The sequence below is a fragment of the Aythya ferina genome, assembly GCF_964211825.1.
Source record: "Aythya ferina genome assembly, chromosome: 10".
NCBI lineage: Eukaryota > Metazoa > Chordata > Aves > Anseriformes > Anatidae > Aythya > Aythya ferina.
Window position 1 is genome coordinate 15,302,032 of NC_140306.1, and position 11,782 is coordinate 15,313,813.

At 61.8% G+C, this 11,782-nt stretch overlaps 2 protein-coding genes across 6 annotated transcripts; both read right to left on the reverse strand.

Annotated features, from left to right (window-relative positions):
- Nucleotides 1-1,092: 1,092 nt before the first annotated feature.
- LOC311441894 (uncharacterized protein) lies at nucleotides 1,093-5,486 on the reverse strand. 5 transcript variants are annotated; one of them, XM_084530509.1, is made up of 8 exons: nucleotides 4,524-5,486; nucleotides 3,914-4,249; nucleotides 3,596-3,655; nucleotides 3,005-3,142; nucleotides 2,763-2,864; nucleotides 2,277-2,339; nucleotides 1,945-2,092; nucleotides 1,093-1,826 (listed from the first exon to the last, which is right to left on the reverse strand). In XM_084530509.1, the coding sequence occupies exons 1-8, from the start codon at nucleotides 4,759-4,761 to the stop codon at nucleotides 1,556-1,558; spliced, it is 1,356 nt and encodes a 451-aa protein (XP_084386635.1). In that variant the 5' UTR covers nucleotides 4,762-5,486; the 3' UTR covers nucleotides 1,093-1,555. The 5 variants fall into 5 exon arrangements, with proteins under 5 accessions (XP_084386635.1, XP_084386636.1, XP_084386637.1 ...); XM_084530510.1 differs by having other exon boundaries at nucleotides 1,547-1,826; nucleotides 1,945-2,339; nucleotides 3,914-3,973; nucleotides 4,175-4,249; XM_084530511.1 differs by lacking the exon at nucleotides 3,596-3,655 and having other exon boundaries at nucleotides 1,547-1,826; nucleotides 1,945-2,339; nucleotides 3,914-3,973; nucleotides 4,175-4,249.
- A 1,796-nt stretch (nucleotides 5,487-7,282) lies between these two features.
- LOC311442082 (uncharacterized protein) lies at nucleotides 7,283-11,548 on the reverse strand (the record flags this gene model as incomplete). Its single annotated transcript, XM_084530851.1, has 10 exons — nucleotides 11,257-11,548; nucleotides 10,908-10,982; nucleotides 10,647-10,706; nucleotides 10,329-10,388; nucleotides 9,738-9,875; nucleotides 9,496-9,597; nucleotides 9,010-9,072; nucleotides 8,678-8,825; nucleotides 8,434-8,559; nucleotides 7,283-7,484 (listed from the first exon to the last, which is right to left on the reverse strand). The coding sequence occupies exons 1-10, from the start codon at nucleotides 11,492-11,494 to the stop codon at nucleotides 7,283-7,285; spliced, it is 1,212 nt and encodes a 403-aa protein (XP_084386977.1). The 5' UTR covers nucleotides 11,495-11,548.
- Nucleotides 11,549-11,782: the final 234 nt, after the last annotated feature.

Here is an 11,782-nt window from a genome sequence, read left to right on the forward strand (position 1 = left end):
GTCCAGAGACCCCTATGCTAGGCTCTAAAACTTCATTCTTCATGGCTGACGTCTCATGCTCAGGCTCCAAACCCTGATTTTCAGGGCCCAGACGCTGCTTTGGGATCCTAAGTCCTCTGCTGATTGCCTACCTTCTCCTTTGTGGGGCCCAGAGTCTCCTTTTTGGTGACCAAAGCCTTAATATTAGGGCCTGGAGACCCAACTCTTGAATTCAGAGACGCCTTCTTGGGGCCTTCCTCATTAGGGCCAAATGTCTCCTTTTCACCCTATTACCCCTTCGCTTCAGGGCTAAGAGCATCTTTTGCGGATCCAAAACCTTTTTCTCACCTTTTCCTTGCAGCTGAGAAGCATACAGGCATGGCACCAAAGCTCCTCTGTATAGACCACAGCCTTGTTCTTAAGCACCCAGCTTTCAGGACGTTTTCATCACCAAGAGAGCCTATAGTTGGGATCCAAAGCCGCCTTTATCACCTACACCCTCTGTTTTTGGACCCAGGCTCTCACTTTTAGGGCCCAAAGCATTCTTTTTAGACCTCAGCGTGACATATTAGGGCAGAAAGCCTCTTCCTTGGGCTCGAAAGCCTTGATTGAAAGGATAAACCCTCCTTTTTACAGGATTGTTCTTGCTTACACGTCAATCCTACAGAGCAGGCTGCCCTTTCCAAGGGGCAATTCCCTATTTTTAGGGTCCACAATTTTATTATAAGATGCAACGCATCCTTCTTAGATGGCAAAGCCTTATGTGAGAGTAAGACCCCTGCTTTCAAATTCCCAATCTTCATGCTAGGAGCCGAGGCCTGAATTTTAGGGTCCAAACATCCATTTTGAGGAAGCAGAGACTGGAGGGCGGGCCGTGCTGCCCTGACATTTTTTGGCCCCAGCATCACATATTAGGGCAGAAAGCCTCTTCCTTGGACTCTAAAGCCTTGTTTGAAAGGATAATTCCTCCTTTTTAGTGGCTAATGATTTATTGTATACCCCTAACTCCCTCTCTCAGCCATCCAACCCGCGGGGCTCAGGACTTGTTGATGCTCTAAGGAAACGCCTGAGGAGACAGAGAGCTGTGTGTCCAGCCCACAGGGCGCCGGACAGCAGGCTGGCCAGGACAAGGAGACAAAGAACAGGCAGCCAAACAGCGCGAAAGAAGCAGGAAAGCTGGAGGAAGAGGTTCTGCCTCTGTTGTGCCGCTGGGTGGAAAGCGGCTCTGAAAAGGGACAGCCTCGTTCGCAGCTGCTCGGAAGAGAGCCCCAGCTGGTGTCTGGAATGCTCTGGTGTCCCCAAGGCTGCCAGCACTGGGAACAGCCTGTTTCTGGCGGTGCCTCCCCTTTCCTGGTCTCGCAGAGAAAGGGAAGCCCATGCAGGACCACGCAGGGAAGGCCTGCAATGCCATGGGAGGGACTGCGTGCTGGAGCAGGGCAAGAGAGCGGGGACAAGCGGCAGAAGAGGCTGGAGAGGGGGGAAAGGTGTCCGCAGGTTGCTCGTAGCTTCTCCCTCCCCTGGCCACTTAGCGCGAGGCGAAGCACAGCCTGGACACTGGCGATTCGGGTGCAGAGCTTTATTCGGAGAAGGCATGCCGCTCGGCAAAGCTGCCGGACGGCTGCCAGTCCTCACCCCCCCGCTGCCCCGCACGCCGGGGGGGCCGCCCCCAGCCCTGGCGGGAGGGCCGGGACGGTGGTGGGGGCCGGGGGGGTGGTATCCACGGGGGCTGGAGGGCGCTGGGCCGGTCGCGCTGCAGCCGGCTGGGGTGCGCTCGGCCAGGCCCGGGTGGCGGCCGCTGGCGCTGGGCCCGTCTCGGTGCCTGGGCTTCCGAGGCTGCGGAGAGGCGCCTGCGGAGAGAGGAGGCTGGGCAGCACCCGGCGGCCGCGCCGCAGCACCTCACCGGCGGTGCTGCAAGGCCAGCGGCAGCCGGCCGACGGGGAGCTGGGGCGAGAGACGGCCGCTCACTGCTGTCTTCTCCTCCGCAGCCGGATGAGCCCGCAGCACAGAAGCGTGCCGAAGAGCAGGGAGCCCACGATTGCCGCCGCGCTCACGAGGCAGTGCTTGCGCACGGCGGCACCGGCCGAGGCACTCGCGCTCCTCTCGCCAGCCACACCTGGAGGAACAGCTCTGGGCCTTAGCGCGTCCTCGCGCTGCTGGGCAGCCTGCGGGAGCTCTGGCAGTGCCGAGACGGTCGCTCTCCCGCTGCCAGCCTCTCCGGGAAGAAGCTGCCTTGCTTGCAGCAGAAGGCGCCGCCGCCATGCTCGCTAGGCGGCTCCCGCTTACGGGCTGCTCAGTACCTGGACTCTCTGGAAAGAACTGGAACACCCCGGTGTGGCGGGCTTCTCCGGGCTCCGAGAGCACTGCCAAGAAGGAGAGAAAGGGAAAGCCTCAGCACGGCTCGGGCACAGAGGATGCCGAAGGACGGGCGGGCGGACGGGCGGACGGAGAGGCTCCCTCTGCGAGTCCGTGCAGCCCCCTGGGCCGCAGGTCGCAGGAGGGGTCCCGCTCGCTGCTGCAGTGCTGCTTTGGGCCCCTGGGGACTTGGGCAAGCTGCGGGGCTCAGGTGCTGCGGGAGGTACGCTCCGCTACGGGTCACGGGCTGCAACTGGCTGCGGTGGGAGGCAGGCGATCCCCACCCACAGGCACAGAGGCCCGCCAGCATCTCTGGCACACTGCTGGCGCTGCGCTCCGCGCGCCAGAGCCCACAGCCCTCCTCCAGAGCGCTGCCAGGCTCCTTTGGCAGCACCTGCTCTGTGCTAAGCGTGCCACCGGCCGGCAATTACCTGGCGGGACGGTCGCTGGCGCTGCCTCTGGCGCTCCCTCCGAGCCTGGCAGCGTGTTTCCCCTGGGAAGCGCCTCCTTCTGCACAGCCTCTCCGTCCGCCCCTTCGGAAAGAAAGCGGCTCAGTTGCACGGGGAGCGACCGCTCCTCAGCAGGAGGATGCTTCTAGCTGCAGCAGGCGATGCTTCTCAGCATGCCCGCGGCTGTAGCCAGCCCCTCAGGCTTCCCCGTGCAGCACACCCACCCTGTGCTCCCTCCAGTTCCTGCAGGATTTCCTGCAGGATTGCCGAGGTCCTCTGGGAGCTTTGGCCTCTTTTCGCTTGCTGCCTTGCTCTTCGAGGACCCAGCGGGGAAGCTGGAGAGCCGTCGCCTACAGCCACACCTGCAAGCAAACACAGAAGAGAGCAGCTCCCACCAAACAGGGCGGGATGCTTCTTCCCATCGCGCAGCTCCCCCAGGGGATTGCTGCACGGCCCTGGGCTCTCCCTCCCGCCCAGGAGCCTCTTGCAAACAGGCAGCAGGGGCCTGCAGTGCCAGCGTGCCGGGACAAAACGAAGCGTGCGTGCAGCTGCCCAGAGAAGGGCCTCCCCAGAGCTCAGCCCAGGCTCGAAACTCAAGCCCACCGTGCCCGCTGGCTCTGCAGCACGCATGGGGGCGGAGCGGCTGGCAAAGACAGCTTGGCAAGGCAAAGCGCCCCAGGCGTGTCACCGAGCCTGAGCCCTTCCCTCTCTGCTCTCCTGCGGGGCTGAGGCCAAGGAAGGCCTCAAGGAAGGTCCATTGCACGCGGGCAGCAAACAACAAGGGAAATGCTCGCTCCTCCCTCCCGCCGACTTACTTGTGGGATCGCCCTGGGGCACGAGGACAGGACCATGCTCGGACGTCCCGGACAAATCACCTACAGGCACAGAGCAAAACCGTTCCCAGTGCGTGCTGGGAGCTCCTTCTGCCCCAGCGCCCTGCGGTGGGTGACAGAGGGGCCGGGGCACCCAGGAGCAGGGCCCAGGAGCAGGGCGAGCTGGGGGAAAACCACTCGTCCCCGCTTCTTGTGGAGAAGAGCCCACTGGCCAGGGAGAGGCTGCAGCACTGCTCAGCTGGCGCAGAAAGCCACCAACAAAGCCCAAGGAAAGCAAGAGCGACACCGCAGCCCACGTACCTGTGGGGTGCCACCCAGTCTCGGGAGCAGGATTCCACGGGGCAGCTGCAACAGCACGGCCTGCGGGCACAGATGGGGGCCAGGACAGATGGGGTGAGGAGGGCTTCCACTGCGTGCTGCAACCAAGTCTGCCCTCGCGAAGCCCCCGCAGGGAGCGGACGACCCCTCGCAAGGGGGTGGTCTGCCTGCGCAGGACCTCCCGCAGGACTCGCCCGCGGACCAGTGCTGCTGCTTTGGAGGCAGGGGACGGGGACAACTTACCGCTGGGCTGCCCCTGGAGCTCCACTCCAGGACCCAGCTGAGGAGCTGGGGAAGCGCTGCCGAGCGCATCGTCACCTGGAAGCAAGCAGAGAGCAGACACGTTCCCCTTGCCCGCTGTGCCCCCGAGCACCCTGCAGTGACGGAGGGGCCGGGGCACGGGGCGAGGTGCCCGAGGCTGCGGCGGGGCTCAGGGACCTCCCGACGGAGGGGAAGGCTGGAGCCGGGGCAGCGCGGCGCATGGCTCGGCTCACAGGGGCCCCGGGGGGGCTCAGCCCAGGCTTCGGCCCCCAGCCCCTCCGGCGACTCGCCCGCATCCGGCCCTGCCGCTGCCCCCGGCGCTGGCGCCCACCTGCTCCCAGCGCTCGCCTTGGCATAGCCCAGGCATCGCGGGCACACAGGCCTGCCAGCACGAGGAGGAGGAGGAGGAGGCGGCTGGGGGCCGCAGCCCCCCACATCCGCCCCATGCTGCCACCGCCGCGTGAGTGCCGCCGTTGGGGCCGGCGCAGAGAGGTGCCCGTGGCCTGGCACAGCGTCACAGCGCGGCGCTGTGACCTCATGGCCGCACCCTGCTGGCACAGGGGCTGCATGCATGGGGCTGGGGCTGCGTGGCATCAGCCACAGCCGCAGCTCCACTGGGCCACCCGCCCTCAGCGCGGAAAGTGGCCTCCTCCTCCTCGTTGCCATCAGAGCTGGCCAGCAGCATCCTCAGCATCCCAGAGGCCTTGGGTCTGAACAATTAAAAATAAATAAATAAATAGAATAAATAGGAAAAAAAAAAAAAAACATAACAGAAAAAAAGAAAAGGACAAAAGAACGAGAAAAATGGTGTTGGATCCTAAAAGGCTTCTTTGGTCCCTCAAAGCCTCTGGGCTGGATGGTCCAAAACCTGTTTTATAGTCCAAAGCCTCACTACTTTGAGGACCACCCCTCGTTTAGGATCCAAAGGATCTTCATTATTAGGCCCCCGTGTTTCCTTGTTTGCCTGCCACAGCCTTATTGTCAGGGTCCAGCACCTCCACTTGGGATCCAAAGTCGTCTTTTGATCTCCTAACCCCTCAGAATTGAGCCCCAGGCTCTACGTTCTAGTGAACAAATCTTGCTTTTCAGGGCCCTGCAACTCCATGCTGATCCAAAGGTGACTTTTGATGGCTTACCTCCTCAGTTTTCAAGCCCAGGCCATCATTTTTAGGGCACAATGCCTTACTTTGGTGTCTCACAGTTTCATTTTAGGCTGCAAAGCTGCCTTTATAGGGCGCAGTACCTTAGCTGACAGGAACCCTCTTTCATTTTTAGTTTCAAAATGTTCATTCGAAGGGCCAAGGCCTGAGGTTTTGGGCCCAAAGCCTCCTTTTCGGGTCCAAACCCATCTGGAGGGAGCAAAGCATCGCTCTTGGATCCAGACAGAGAAGGGTGGGCCGCTCTGCCTGACATTTTTAGGCCCCGGCCTCACATGTTAGGGCAAAAGCCTCTTCCTTGGGCTCAAAAGCCTGGATTGAAAGGGTAACCTCTACTTTTTTTCTTGCCTTTTCTTGCTTACACATCAATCTTAGAGACCAGGCTGCCATTTCCAAGGAACAATTCCCCGTTTTTAGGATCCACAATTCTATTATAAGATCCAACGCGGCCTTCTTATATGGCGAGGCCTCCCCCTATAGCCCCTTAACCTAGCTTCTGGATCCAAAGCTAGATTTTCCTTGCTTCCAGCCACACTCTTATGGACCAGGCTGCCCGTTTTAGGGCAACACGCCCAATTTCTAGGGTCCACACTTTGATCGTAAGGTGCAAAGCGGCCCTTTTAGATGCCGAGGCCTTATTTGAGAGGAAAACCCCTCATTCCATATTCCCAAATCCTCATGCTAGGAGCTGAGGCCTGAATTTTAGGGTCCAAAGCCTCCTTTGCGGGTCCAAACACCCATCTGGAGGAAACAAAGCAGCAGTTCAGGATCCAGACCCTGAGCTGCAGAGTCCAAAGGCCCAGGTTTTGGCTCCAAAGCCTGACTTGGAGATACAAGACACACCCTCTCCTCCTCCCTGCCTCTTGCCTCCTCCCCTCATGAAATTTTAACAGTCCCAAACCTCATTATTACGGCCCCGTGCTTGTTTATTACACCCCAAATCCCTATTTTCTAGGTCAAGAACCTCTACATGGCATCCAGACTCTTCTTCTGATTGCCTTAACTTTCCGTTTAAGGGCCAGGCTGCTCCTTTTAAGTGACCGAGTGCTTTTGGTCAGGGCCCTGACTCCTGCTTCTGGATCCAAAGCTAGATTTTCCTTGCTTCCAGCCACACTCTTATGGACCAGGCTGCCATTTTTAGGGCACAATGCCTAATTTTAGGGTCAACACTTTCACTGGAATGTGCAAAGCGGCCCTTTTAGATGGTGAAGCCTTATTTGAGAGGAACACCTCTGCTTTCAAATTCCCATCTGGAGGGAGCAAAGCATCACTCTTGGATCCAGACAGAGGAGTGAGGGCTGCACTGTCCATCATTTTTAGGCCCCAGCATCACATATTAGGGCAGAAAGCCTCTGCCTTGGACTCTAAAGCCTTGTTTGAAAGGATAATTCCTCCTTTTTAGTGGCTTTTTCTTGCTTACATCCACAGTCTTACGGACCTGGCTGCCATTTTCAAGGACCAACTTCCTAGTTTTAGGTCCACAATTTTATTCTTAGGTCCACTATTTTATTAGGGAGCGTCTCCGGAACGGGGAGCAGGGCCTCTGGGGCAGAAGAAGAACGGCACACAGGGGTTTCCACATCACGCTGCCCAGCCATGCCAGAACCTGCCCCCAAAACACCCGCTGGGACTTGCCCGTAGCGCTGCTCAGGCCCCTGGAGCTCTGCGGGAAGGAGATCCTGCAGCCAACCCCTTGTTGTGTGACTGGGGATCCAGCACCTAGTCTGGGGGCTGCTGCTGAGGAATTTCCCTGTGTGGCAGGCCTCGCCGCAGGGCTGAACGTACCCATGACTTGCGGAAAACGGTCTCCACCATCAGGAAGTTGTACAGTAGGTACGTTTATTCAGCGCTGGGCAGCATGGGGGGGAGTCCCACCAAAGTCGTGCGCACCTGACGCGGCAACTTGCCATGGTTCTATGCAGTAAAGAGTTACCTATGCATGAAGTTTCACACCACGCCTATACGTATTCGTAACCTGTCCCCGCTTGGTATTAAAATTAGTTCCATTTCCATCAACTCCTCCCATCTGCACTTTCACAGTGTAGTCTGGTGGTCGTGGGATGAAGATTGATGACTCTTCCTCATCACCGCTAGCTGACCTCTTGTCTCTGCGCAGACTCAGTTGCTCCTTGACCCTTGTCCACCCGCAGGACCAGTTTCTTAAGACAGGCTCACACTCTTCTGAGGAGACTGCCCTTGGGAAAGGGGCCCAAGGCTTCTTGCTTTAATTAACTTGAGCATCCTAGTTTCATGCTATCACTCCCTCTCTGCTTGATAAGATTCCCCTAACTTCCTCTCTCAGTTCCCCCTTTTCTCCAAGTTAGAAAGGAATGTACTAAGAAGTTAGTGACTTCTTGTGTGTTCCTAACTCCCTCTCTCAGCCATCCAACCCGCAGGGCTCAGGACTTGTTGATGCTCTAAGGAAACGCCTGAGGAGACAGAGAGCTGTGTGTCCAGCCCACAGGGCGCCGGACAGCAGGCTGGCCAGGACAAGGAGACAAAGAACAGGCAGCCAAACAGCGCGAAAGAAGCAGGAAAGCTGGAGGAAGAGGTTCTGCCTCTGTTGTGCCGCTGGGTGGAAAGCGGCTCTGAAAAGGGACAGCCTCGTTCGCAGCTGCTCGGAAGAGAGCCCCAGCTGGTGTCTGGAATGCTCTGGTGTCCCCAAGGCTGCCAGCACTGGGAACAGCCTGTTTCTGGCGGTGCCTCCCCTTTCCTGGTCTCGCAGAGAAAGGGAAGCCCATGCAGGACCACGCAGGGAAGGCCTGCAATGCCATGGGAGGGACTGCGTGCTGGAGCAGGGCAAGAGAGCGGGGACAAGCGGCAGAAGAGGCTGGAGAGGGGGGAAAGGTGTCCGCAGGTTGCTCGTAGCTTCTCCCTCCCCTGGCCACTTAGCGCGAGGCGAAGCACAGCCTGGACACTGGCGATTCGGGTGCAGAGCTTTATTCAGAGAAGGCATGCCGCTCGGCAAAGCTGCCGGACGGCTGCCAGTCCTCACCCCCCCGCTGCCCCGCACGCCGGGGGGGCCGCCCCCAGCCCTGGCAGGAGGGCCGGGACGGTGGTGGGGGCCGGGGGGGTGGTATCCACGGGGGCTGGAGGGCGCTGGGCCGGTCACGCTGCAGCCGGCTGGGGTGCGCTCGGCCAGGCCCGGGTGGCGGCCGCTGGCGCTGGGCCCGTCTCGGTGCCTGGGCTTCCGAGGCTGCGGAGAGGCGCCTGCGGAGAGAGGAGGCTGGGCAGCACCCGGCGGCCGCGCCGCAGCACCTCACCGGCGGTGCTGCAAGGCCAGCGGCAGCCGGCCGACGGGGAGCTGGGGCGAGAGACGGCCGCTCACTGCTGTCTTCTCCTCCGCAGCCGGATGAGCCCGCAGCACAGAAGCGTGCCGAAGAGCAGGGAGCCCACGATTGCCGCCGCGCTCACGAGGCAGTGCTTGCGCACGGCGGCACCGGCCGAGGCACTCGCGCTCCTCTCGCCAGCCACACCTGGAGGAACAGCTCTGGGCCTTAGCGCGTCCTCGCCCTGCTGGGCAGCCTGCGGGAGCTCTGGCAGTGCCGAGACGGTCGCTCTCCCGCTGCCAGCCTCTCCGGGAAGAAGCTGCCTTGCTTGCAGCAGAAGGCGCCGCCGCCATGCTCGCTAGGCGGCTCCCGCTTACGGGCTGCTCAGTACCTGGACTCTCTGGAAAGAACTGGAACACCCCGGTGTGGCGGGCTTCTCCGGGCTCCGAGAGCACTGCCAAGAAGGAGAGAAAGGGAAAGCCTCAGCACGGCTCGGGCACAGAGGATGCCGAAGGACGGGCGGGCGGACGGGCGGACGGAGAGGCTCCCTCTGCGAGTCCGTGCAGCCCCCTGGGCCGCAGGTCGCAGGAGGGGTCCCGCTCGCTGCTGCAGTGCTGCTTTGGGCCCCTGGGGACTTGGGCAAGCTGCGGGGCTCAGGTGCTGCGGGAGGTACGCTCCGCTACGGGTCACGGGCTGCAACTGGCTGCGGTGGGAGGCAGGCGATCCCCACCCACAGGCACAGAGGCCCGCCAGCATCTCTGGCACACTGCTGGCGCTGCGCTCCGCGCGCCAGAGCCCACAGCCCTCCTCCAGAGCGCTGCCAGGCTCCTTTGGCAGCACCTGCTCTGTGCTAAGCGTGCCACCGGCCGGCAATTACCTGGCGGGACGGTCGCTGGCGCTGCCTCTGGCGCTCCCTCCGAGCCTGGCAGCGTGTTTCCCCTGGGAAGCGCCTCCTTCTGCACAGCCTCTCCGTCCGCCCCTTCGGAAAGAAAGCGGCTCAGTTGCACGGGGAGCGACCGCTCCTCAGCAGGAGGATGCTTCTAGCTGCAGCAGGCGATGCTTCTCAGCATGCCCGCGGCTGTAGCCAGCCCCTCAGGCTTCCCCGTGCAGCACACCCACCCTGTGCTCCCTCCAGTTCCTGCAGGATTTCCTGCAGGATTGCCGAGGTCCTCTGGGAGCTTTGGCCTCTTTTCGCTTGCTGCCTTGCTCTTCGAGGACCCAGCGGGGAAGCTGGAGAGCCGTCGCCTACAGCCACACCTGCAAGCAAACACAGAAGAGAGCAGCTCCCACCAAACAGGGCGGGATGCTTCTTCCCATCGCGCAGCTCCCCCAGGGGATTGCTGCACGGCCCTGGGCTCTCCCTCCCGCCCAGGAGCCTCTTGCAAACAGGCAGCAGGGGCCTGCAGTGCCAGCGTGCCGGGACAAAACGAAGCGTGCGTGCAGCTGCCCAGAGAAGGGCCTCCCCAGAGCTCAGCCCAGGCTCGAAACTCAAGCCCACCGTGCCCGCTGGCTCTGCAGCACGCATGGGGGCGGAGCGGCTGGCAAAGACAGCTTGGCAAGGCAAAGCGCCCCAGGCGTGTCACCGAGCCTGAGCCCTTCCCTCTCTGCTCTCCTGCGGGGCTGAGGCCAAGGAAGGCCTCAAGGAAGGTCCATTGCACGCGGGCAGCAAACAACAAGGGAAATGCTCGCTCCTCCCTCCCGCCGACTTACTTGTGGGATCGCCCTGGGGCACGAGGACAGGACCATGCTCGGACGTCCCGGACAAATCACCTACAGGCACAGAGCAAAACCGTTCCCAGTGCGTGCTGGGAGCTCCTTCTGCCCCAGCGCCCTGCGGTGGGTGACAGAGGGGCCGGGGCACCCAGGAGCAGGGCCCAGGAGCAGGGCGAGCTGGGGGAAAACCACTCGTCCCCGCTTCTTGTGGAGAAGAGCCCACTGGCCAGGGAGAGGCTGCAGCACTGCTCAGCTGGCGCAGAAAGCCACCAACAAAGCCCAAGGAAAGCAAGAGCGACACCGCAGCCCACGTACCTGTGGGGTGCCACCCAGTCTCGGGAGCAGGATTCCACGGGGCAGCTGCAACAGCACGGCCTGCGGGCACAGATGGGGGCCAGGACAGATGGGGTGAGGAGGGCTTCCACTGCGTGCTGCAACCAAGTCTGCCCTCGCGAAGCCCCCGCAGGGAGCGGACGACCCCTCGCAAGGGGGTGGTCTGCCTGCGCAGGACCTCCCGCAGGACTCGCCCGCGGACCAGTGCTGCTGCTTTGGAGGCAGGGGACGGGGACAACTTACCGCTGGGCTGCCCCTGGAGCTCCACTCCAGGACCCAGCTGAGGAGCTGGGGAAGCGCTGCCGAGCGCATCGTCACCTGGAAGCAAGCAGAGAGCAGACACGTTCCCCTTGCCCGCTGTGCCCCCGAGCACCCTGCAGTGACGGAGGGGCCGGGGCACGGGGCGAGGTGCCCGAGGCTGCGGCGGGGCTCAGGGACCTCCCGACGGAGGGGAAGGCTGGAGCCGGGGCAGCGCGGCGCATGGCTCGGCTCACAGGGGCCCCGGGGGGGCTCAGCCCAGGCTTCGGCCCCCAGCCCCTCCGGCGACTCGCCCGCATCCGGCCCTGCCGCTGCCCCCGGCGCTGGCGCCCACCTGCTCCCAGCGCTCGCCTTGGCATAGCCCAGGCATCGCGGGCACACAGGCCTGCCAGCACGAGGAGGAGGAGGAGGAGGCGGCTGGGGGCCGCAGCCCCCCACATCCGCCCCATGCTGCCACCGCCGCGTGAGTGCCGCCGTTGGGGCCGGCGCAGAGAGGTGCCCGTGGCCTGGCACAGCGTCACAGCGCGGCGCTGTGACCTCATGGCCGCACCCTGCTGGCACAGGGGCTGCATGCATGGGGCTGGGGCTGCGTGGCATCAGCCACAGCCGCAGCTCCACTGGGCCACCCGCCCTCAGCGCGGAAAGTGGCCTCCTCCTCCTCGTTGCCATCAAAGACACTAAAAAGGAGGAATTATCCTTTCAAACAAGGCTTTAGAGTCCAAGGAAGAGGCTTTCTGCTCTACTATGTGATGTTGGTGCCAAGAAATGTCAAGGCAGCATGGTGCACCCTCCACTCGCTGTACCTCGAAATGGATGTTTGGACCCTAAAATTCAAGCCTTGGCTCCTAGCATGAGGATTT

What these genes read in the sequence shown, in the direction of transcription:
- LOC311441894 (XM_084530508.1), bottom strand. Translation starts at nt 4,761, where the DNA reads ATGCAGCCCCTGTGCCAGCAGGGTGCGGCCATGAGGTCACAGCGCCGC. An exon ending in GGAACTGGAGGGAGCACAGG is followed by an intron (nt 2,865 to 3,004) that starts GTGGGTGTGCTG and finishes TTCTTTCCGAAG; the next exon opens with GGGCGGACGGAGAGGCTGTG. An exon ending in GCCAGCGACCGTCCCGCCAG is followed by an intron (nt 2,340 to 2,762) that starts GTAATTGCCGGC and finishes CCTTCTTGGCAG; the next exon opens with TGCTCTCGGAGCCCGGAGAA.